The 9,718-nt window shown below is 38.7% G+C and overlaps 1 protein-coding gene and 1 long non-coding RNA gene across 2 annotated transcripts; both read right to left on the bottom strand.

The window, feature by feature from the left end:
* Positions 1-615: 615 nt before the first annotated feature.
* On the bottom strand, positions 616-4,823 carry LOC4345510 (uncharacterized). Its single transcript, XM_015795330.3, has 3 exons — positions 4,439-4,823; positions 2,268-3,250; positions 616-1,644 (listed from the first exon to the last, which is right to left on the bottom strand). The coding sequence occupies exons 2-3, from the start codon at positions 3,221-3,223 to the stop codon at positions 1,155-1,157; spliced, it is 1,446 nt and encodes a 481-aa protein (XP_015650816.1). The 5' UTR covers positions 3,224-3,250; positions 4,439-4,823; the 3' UTR covers positions 616-1,154.
* A 1,900-nt stretch (positions 4,824-6,723) lies between these two features.
* On the bottom strand, positions 6,724-7,652 carry LOC136351478 (uncharacterized). Its single transcript, XR_010734666.1, has 2 exons — positions 7,359-7,652; positions 6,724-7,273 (listed from the first exon to the last, which is right to left on the bottom strand). It is a non-coding gene; the product is annotated as an uncharacterized lncRNA (long non-coding RNA).
* Positions 7,653-9,718: the final 2,066 nt, after the last annotated feature.

Here is a 9,718-nt window from a genome sequence, read left to right as displayed (position 1 = left end):
CATGAATGTGAACAAATAATTTTGAGGCTATGATAAAATCTTTTCAATTCTTTGTAGTCCCTCGGATATTTGTTATCCACTAACCTTTTGTAAGAAATAAAATGACAACTAAGGAGCAGTGTACGATAACTTCAACACCAATACCTCACTCCTTGGTCTTAGGAAAAATAGATGCTCAGGGAACCAAACAGAACAAATGCGAAACTTTGTTGCATTCAATTCGATTCTAAGCTTGGCGAGACCTATCTAGTATTTTGGAAACATAAGAAATGCTGAACAAATGTTACAGAATTGACAAGAATGCTAAAAATAAAAAAAAAACCCCGAACAGATGATACAAAATCCCTATTATGAAACTTTAAGGAGCATCAAGAGGCGATTCATAGAAGGCCAGTGTATACTGTAGTCGTAGAAGAGGTGAAGTAACATATTAATTACCACTAGCACTCTACCATCCTTGTTTGAAGAAAACAGGCAGGCAAACAAAAATTAAATGTGAACATATTAAAAGAAAGAAATAAGATAGTCTGTACATATTTGAACATTGTAAAAGAACCAAGCAGAAACAACTAGAATGTGACAGAATTTCATTTCAGGCAAATAACCAACAATTGCTTGCACTGAAAAACACATAACCTGCAATTCACTGAAAAACAGACAGAACTGCCGCTTGGTAGTTCCCTGTTTTGAAAAACACAATCTGCAGTAACGCTGCTAATTTTCCAAATAATAGGTACAGGTGGAGATACTCCCTCCGTCCCAAAAACACATACATCAACCTGGAGATCAACCTAGGAGAGATCACATCCCCTCTTAATTCTTATCCCCTCTTAATTCTTTTTGGGACGGAGGGAGTACTGTTGAAGAAGTCCGATGACATTTTTTCTCTACTGATCAGTATGTACAAGCATTCACAGACGTCCTCCTCCCATATTTACAAATTGCAAATTTGCAACAAATGCTCCCTATACATTCGTGTCTTCTAACTAGCAGAGCTTCCAAACGAACATATTCTTGGGTCTAAAATTTCGCCATCTCACTCCAATATGGAGAGTATACCTGGAGATTTCATCTATGAATCATCACATACAGGCGCACAGCAAAATACATGCCTAGCTAGCTAAGCTAGTCTCAGTTGAAAACTATGGGCAACTTCAGAACTTGGCCAGAAGCCACCCAAATGTCCAGCCAAGAAGCAGCCCTGCACCTGCAAGACCTAAACCAACGGCAAATAAGAGCGCGTCACAGAAACTCCCTGCATTTTTATGCCTTCTGCCTTTCTTCCTTGTCCAATCTTCTTTCTCATGATCTGGTGTAGTCCTTTTCTTTAGTGTAATCCATGGAATATCAGGTATCATGGTTGCTATCTGATGCTCTCTGTGTTTAAGCTGGAGGCAGATGTTCTCCAACTGTAACATTTTCAGCCATTGTTTGCACGCAAAGAGATGCGAGGCCTGTCTGAAAAATAGCTTGATGACATCGTCTTTTTCACTTTGTGCTTTCTTCCCAGCCATCTCAGCTTCCCTCGCCCGTGTTTGCGAGTGACAAAGTGCCTCCAAAAGTTGAGCTTGCTCTGCAGGATTCTGGTATGTTCGCTTGCCTCGTGGTTCTGTATTGATGCCCCTAGAAAAATCTTGTGCATCACTGCAGGAAAATTGGATGAAATGATAACCAGAAAAACACAAGAAACTGAAAAATAATGGAGCACATTTGAAGTTTCCGAGTGCGGATTATGGAACATAACTTAAAATAGATGAATGTAGATTGTGAAATTGTGTAGTTCCCAATCAACAATAGGAATTTTTTTTAAAAAAAAAACTCTAGGTATTGATTAAATGAAACAAATATAACAAGCAACTTTTTTGAAGAAGTCCATGAACTCTTTTGCAAACAAGGGCAATGGCACCATTATCCTGTAGGCAGTGAGCAACAATGTATCTCTGAAATGAACCAAAACTGAAACTTAACCAGTATAATAAGTTTTCCTTTCAAAAAGAGAACTGAACAGGAACAGACAAAAGATCTCACTAGCACCAAACAGCATTTTAGCGAACACAAAGGGAAACTCCTACTTAGCACCAAATAATTCAGACTACAGTAATATTTAGCAATTCTATTTGTAATACAGAAGTAATGCACCACCTGAACTTCAGATATCAACTAGGAAATTAAAATAGATGTGCATCAAAATTTAGGTATGCTTACGGAAATTACAATTATGGCATCAGGGTAAATTGGTGACAGAGTAAGGCAGAAGAAATACACACCTGCGTGCAACATTTCTTTCCTGCTGTTGCCAAACTCCATCACTGGTTAAATCCACCTCATCTGTGCTTGCTGTGCTGTAACTGCATTCAATATGTTCACATTGTCCAGTATCAGGATATGACATTGTACCTGCTGGACCTGATGACCCCCTGTACCTACCCATATTTTCATGACTGCGTGATTCAGTACCCTGAACACGAACTATCTGGGTAGGTCTTGGTAAATCGCAATTCTCAATATGCTGCATTGCTCTTTCTGCAACCAGTAAAGCCAGCTCATTCTCATCAGTGATCTGCCACCATGGTTGACTCCTTTCACCTCCTTTCCAAGGCGCATTCATATCAAAATCGTCCTTCTGTGGGTTCTTCGACGGTGGTGGGTTAAAATTTTTGAAATCCAGGAATTCTTTATCATTGAACAAACAGTCACTGGCATTTTCTTTGCACTTCGAAGGAACTTGGGAATAGCCACCTATATTTTTCAAGTCTTGTAAGCCTGTTTCAGAAGAATACTTCATGGAAGCTGTGGAAACCATCCACGAAGGCTCAAAAACATCCTCAATCTTCTCAGGATTGGTGTCGAACATTTCACAAAATAATGGTTCGTCGTGTATATTCTTTTGTGCTGAATCCTCCACTTCCTTATCACTGATCTCTCTTCCCAGAAAATATAGGTGCTCACCTGCAAGATTCTTCTGCCCTCCTAAATTTGGTTGTAACTGAAGCCACCATCTAATATCAGGTGGCAGACTGGAGTTCATGGGATTCCAGCTCAATGGCATGAAATTGGGCACAGGGCGGTCTTCAGAATTCCTACAATTTCCATTGCTTTTGACATGCTGCTGTTCTGATGATGGTGGACAGCAGGCTAGTTTTGGTGCTCTTTTTCTATCCTCCTGAACGATGCAACGGTTTGCAGCACGCTGCCAAGCAGCCCTTGCTTCAGCAGCGGCCATTATTCTCACTGATCAGAGAACTGGTCACTGAATCATAAACAGAAAACATCAACATCAGTTTAACAACAGAAGCACGCTCAAAGCAACACACAGAAGGAGGATAAAATAAACTCAAGCAACAGAGCAAACACATAATCCACAAAGTGCAAGCATGCATATCAGTGCATATAAAATGCTGGCTAAATTCTAGGATTTCAATTTTTAAGAAATACTAATCTTGTGTTCTACTGTTGTACTTCAACCGTTGTTTCAAATGAGGTTTTCAATGGAAAGAGTTCCATGGCTTGAAATGAGAGATATGACACTGCTTTAATAAGCATGAACTAAGGTCATCATGTAGTTCCTTTTTCTCGGGATTGACCAATACACATTAAACAAAGCTAGGTAATGCACAGAGCATAAACTGATGGCCAAGGCCAACTTGAAAGCATGAGAGACCAAGGATATGAACAACCAAGAACACGATATTGGCAGATATACAAGCATTTTCTTGTCTCTGTCCTCCTAACACTGCACGCACAGTAATCAGAGCATGGAGGATGAACAAACATCTAATCAGAACCCGGAGGATGACTCATATTTGCAATTTGACAACGTTATTATTGTTATTTAGGAACATAGGTTGAATCCTGTATTCCTGTCATATGAATATCAGTAAAGAATCAACTGAATTGGTCAAGTATCAGCATTACATAACCAATTCTTGTGCCCTGCATCTTCTATGCAGACAAAGTACTAGGCAACTGGATTTGATTTTGAACTCAAATTTTCTGCTCATCCTTGAAGAAAGTTTTTAATATGCAAAATTATACCATTCGGCAATGAGTTAACTAGGTTCCATATTTGCCAACTCACAAATATCCTTTTTTTCAAATAGTTTTAAGTCCATTTATAGGATTCATATAAAACTGTACAGATGTAAAAGACCCAAAACACTCAACACCATAAACGTGTTTATGATGCTCCCGAAGCCTTGAAAACCGTGAAAAAGGAATATAATTCCTTAATAACAGAAGGTGCCCACATAGATCGATCTGCCTCCAGCAAAGGGGGGGCACAACGAGAATCGATCAACAACCTCCACCACCAAGAAACCCAAGCCCTGATGTTCTTGCCACACCACACAAACCATCATCCCCCTTCTTGCTCGATTAGACCAACAAGAAGTGGCAGAGAGACGGGCAACACGGAGGGGGGAGAGAAAGAAATGGATACCTTGATGGATCTAGGGACAAGAAGACGGCGGTGGCATCGCCCGCATCCGTGACCTCGCTTCGTTGCCCCTCGATGCAAAGATTGGGGCATCCGTCCGGTGCGAACCACCGGTCGCTTTATGGGAGGAGGGCGAGAGAATCAGCCGGTGGAAATCCCACAGAAACGGAGCAAACGATGGATGAGATGAGGTGAGGTACTGAGGTGACGCAGCAGCAACAGCAGCAGCGGCAGCAAGCTGGATTAGACTAGGTGGATGGAGTGAGAGTGGGGATTTCTCTCTCCGCCCCCGCGGGACAACGACGCGTAAGCTCGCGACAGGGAAAGGGAAGGAAAGCAAGAGAGAATCGGAGAGGAGAAGCAACGAAGGTGAAAGCGTAATAATTCTGCACCCGACCTTCTGCTGCTTGTTTTTATTCGTACAGGTAGCTTGTACACTAGTACTCCGAATAATCATGATATTTGCTCTTGCTGCTGCCGCCGCTGCTACTGCTCTATTAAAAATTTACCGCTCTTTGACCTTACCTCCTCCGTCCAAAAAAAAAACTGAATTATTTGATTTCCATGTCCAACGTTTGACCGTCCATTTTATATGAAATTATTTTATGATTACAATTTTTATTATTGTTAGATGATAAAACACGAATAATACTTATATGCATGACTTATCTTTTTAAATTTTTTTCATAATTTTTTAAATAAGACAAACGGTCAAACGTTAGACACAGAAACCTAGGAATTGAGTTTTTTTGAAACGGAGGAAGTACCCTCCAAATCTTATCTTATCCAGTACAGTGCTTGTTTCATATTATAAGTTATTTGATATTTTTCTAATTAAACTGCTTTAAATTAATCAAGTTTATAAAAAATATAATAGTATTTTCGAAAAAAACAGACATATTATCAAAATTAATTCGATTTATGAAAGGAGGCGTACTCCCCCGTACTTGTAAAGGAAGTCGTTTAGGATAATATTTAAGTTAAACCTTAGGAATATAAATCATGAATAACTCTCAAGTTGTTGAGTTTAAAAATATAAAAACTATATGAATAGATTTGTCTTGAAAAATACTTTCATAAAAGTATACATATATCACTTTACAATAAATATTTTTATAGAAATAAGAAGTAAAAGTTGTGTTTTGGAGATCATGTCGCTGTCCAAAACGACTTCCTATACGAGTACGGAGGGAGTACGTTTTAAAATATAGCTGTTTTTAAAGTCTTTAATAACGAGTAAGAAGATAGATAAAAAAAAGGCTAAATTGCCAATCACTGGTTGTCCCACTTAATAGAAAGTAGGTAGGGTCGCAGAGATAAGAGTGGAGTGTCTTTTGACATTTCATCTGGTATTTTTGGCAGTTATATTTTGGATATTTAAATTTTGCCAAATTTAAATGCTAGTTATGCTACTATACCTTAGAACGCAGAGCAATTCTTCTTTACCAGCAATTAGAAAAGGAAGAGAATTTAGTACAGGCAGCAGCGGCCTGGTGACACATGCAGACCCGGTGACGCCTGCAGATCTCTCCCGCTAACCTGCTCTCTCTAAACTTATCCAATTTGGTAGACTAAAATTTGTTCTTAACCACCACCACCACCACACGTTGATGATTGATCGGCTACCCAAAGATGAGAGGAAACTGCTATTATCCAAGCCGACCCTGATTTCTAAACAGGGGCCCCAAACCAAAAGCATCAGCAAGATAGCAACACGTACGGAATGGAAATTGACCAATCAAAATGTCAGAATACGTACCAGCCGCTGTTATCTGTCATACGCAAGGCCATCAAAATAAGCTGCCCCCACAGGCCATCAAAATTGTTGACCACCACCATGACAACTCCACTCTCTCTAGTCTCTAGTCTTTCTTTTGTTCTTTTCAGATTGGGATTGCAACATGTGCTGATGGGTTTTTTATTATTATTTAAACTTTTTAAAATTTTAATTTTAAAAATAAATCCTTTCGAAACTTATTTTTAAAATCTGAACTTTTTAACCACGCTAGCCAGACTAGCGTGAAAAAACAACACTGTCACGCCAGTCTGGTTGACATGGAAGCATTATTTGGTCACGCGGTCTGGTTGGTATGACAGTGTTACGTAGTCACGCGCCACCTTCGCTAGCATGGCGGGACAAAACTATTTAAGCCCGCTATGTGTGGCATGTCGGCGTGTTTTTGCTATGTTAGAGCGCTGACGTGACCAAAAGGTTTAGATTCTAGAAATATGTTTTAGAAGGGTTTATTTTTAAAATTAAAAATTTCAAAAAATTAAAAAAGTTCGTGCTGATGCAACTATTTCCCTTTACTTCCGTCAGAGTCAAGCCACAGTCTAAAGAGAGAAGGGGAAAAAAAATAAAGCTAGAGCCTGAAACTATGGGTTTGCAGAAACCACCAACCACTACCAGCAGCAGGTAATCTTTCGGTAATGCAGTTCTGCCAATCATCTTTTGAGCTGCGACAGTTGTGAAAAGCTAGTGCTGATTGCTGAATCTGATGGCTATGCCCACCGATCTGATCAAGAGGAGTTCGTTCGTTCAACCTTTGCCTAGCTGCCAAAAACCCGATGTTTGGTTGCTGATTTGAGTATCCAGTGCCTCTCAGATCAGCCACTCGGTCTAAAACACATAGCCTGTGAGAACGAGGAAATCATATCACATCGAGAGATAATCGTGTCAGTAACAGTAAGGAATCTCAGAGGTTAACAACGGTTGGAAATGAATTAGAACTGTAAACCTGGTCTTGATGCATCCAGCTGTCCAAGGTAAGCAACCCCACTGCGTCATGTTGGAGCTAATCAAATCATGCAGAGAATTTTGTGACAGCCGATTTCTTCCTGTGATAACCAGAAAGATATGATAAGAACTCAAAGGTATATCTGTTCCTAGCTAGTAGTGATATGCAACACGTCAGTATCCTACCTAACTGAATCCACATTTTTACTGATAACTTCACTCTCTTGCCGCCAAAACCAGTAATCATGCCCACCGATTGATCAAGACTTCAAAGAGTAGTTCATCTTTGCTACCTCGGCACTCGCTGCGACTTCTAGTGATCCTCGACCTAGGGTACAGGTTGCAGCACATGGCCTGCAAAATGAGGAAATGTTTATCCCATCAAGAAAATTACCTTTCGAAAGAAAACTGGGGGAAAATTTTAGGGGTTTAGAAAGAATTATGAGAGTCAAAATTCGAAGATATTCCTGAATGCATTGAAGATAAAAAGGGTTCAGACTTCAGAGGCTATGAGCTAGTAAAACACTCTATTTGCTGCAGAGGACAAAGCAAATGGTAACCAATGGTTAACATCATAACCACACATGTAATCCCACGACAAGTTTAGGCAAAACCCAAATCCTGAACTAATTTCATCACATGTATGTGCATCTCCTTGTAAATAATGCACTACCTTTATTATCCCTGGCTAAACACCAACCATGTGCTGAAGATCTGCTCAAAACTGCGACTAGTTAATTCAGCAGCATAGATAAAAGCAGCACCATCAGATATTCAGTTAAGAAGCCTCATCTGGCAAGACAAGGAATCAAGAGAATGGCACTTACCATAGCACCTTATTGGTTGGAACAATTCAGAACTATCTGGTTTCAGTATCCACAAGTCATATCATGATCATCTGAAAATTGAGATACTGACTGAACACACAGCAACCAGAAACTTCCCCATCAAAAAAAGCTGTCCAAGTTTTTCTAAAGTAAGAAACCGAGCAAATCCATCATAAACTTTCAGGAAACCAGATAAATCATACCCGCTTTCAAGTTACTTTGAAACTTCAATTCCCTTCTCTAAAAAAAACACTCAGTGTTTGACTGCAAAATTAACTCTATAGTTTATTGGTCTTTATTTAACCTACTTTTTTTTATTGAAATCTGCCCAGAAGGATATAAACAATGTTTCTCTTTTCAGAGGAAATATCGCTTACTTTTGAAAAAAAATGTCTATCAGCATCCACCTCTGCAGAATTTATTCTTTTGTAAGTATTCTTAGTCCAATAATAGGCTTACTATGGAAGCATTGAAATGAGAATGAAATAAGTTGAAGTTATATCAAGATCATAAGCTACCAAAGAAATTGACATAAATCAAAACAGATTTGACCAAATTAGCAAAACAAAACAAAATGGAAATGTTATTACTTTTAGTCCCTGTGTTGAATGTGCAAACCATTCTGACTCAGTGAAAATTGTGTGTTGTGCTTATTTTCTTTTCTGAATTAAAAGTTAAAAGAAGCTCTTCCTAGTGATTCGCATAGTTCACATCAAGGCGACCAGTACCCACAGTAATATATTTTGAAGTGCAAGTTGACGAGCAGTATTGCTATACAATCATAGCCACAAACTTGACAAGAACTCAAACAAGCACCAAGTTAATCTTGCAGTAACAAGGAAAGGACCAAAGATTCTACAAGAAAGAAAATTAGCTCCCTCTATAAGTCCATCAGTTATAACAAAAATATAAAAAATATCAATGCCATTTGTTGCCAATGGTTTTCATTACGAGTTTACCACACTATCATACAATGTTCTGAAAAGAATCAAGTGTTCCCATCTGTTTGCAGTGTACAAAGAGTTAAAAACACCTTATCAGGGGAAAAAAATGCGTAAGAATGTAATGGGGAAAAAAGAATTTGCACAGTAGGTTGATTGCAATACTTATTTTGACAATTTTATGTCTCAAAAAATGCATATTTGGCTGTTCATTTAATTGCCACACATCAGCAAAACTGTAATATCATGATCCTTTTAGTGGTATACATATGGCTATGCTGATTTCTCACTGATTATAGGTACATCAAGTGTGAAATTCAGAATTCAAAACAGCATACATAGGCATTCTTTTTTACTGGAGGGGACTAGCTCCTAAGTTGTGCTAAGTGTTCTGTTAGTCATATAGTAAAAGATTTAATTGTCAATCATTGCAACTTAAAAACCTTCTACAAGATAACAAGACTACAACTAGGAAATTCTTATAACAAAGATAGGTATTGAACGTCTAGCAGAGATAAAGGTGATTCATCTAGTCATACATTGGTTCAAAATATTGCTTCGCTAGCACAATAGCTATTGCAGATCAAGCAGATTCATTGAACATTCATATCAACGGCAATAATGTTATACTAGTAACCAACCTCACACATGAATCCAAAGACCAAAAGACTACCTCCCAGGTTTCAAAAGCACACCACACATCTTGTCCATCTTCTGATTGTCCTAGCTCATTGTTAGCACAAATGACATAAATGATCGTTATGTAAAATAACAGAAG

The sequence above is a fragment of the Oryza sativa genome, chromosome 8, assembly GCF_034140825.1.
Source record: "Oryza sativa Japonica Group chromosome 8, ASM3414082v1".
In the NCBI taxonomy this organism is placed as follows: domain Eukaryota; kingdom Viridiplantae; phylum Streptophyta; class Magnoliopsida; order Poales; family Poaceae; genus Oryza; species Oryza sativa.
The sequence above is the reverse complement of the archived record's forward strand: the minus strand, read 5'-3'. Positions and strand labels throughout refer to the sequence as shown.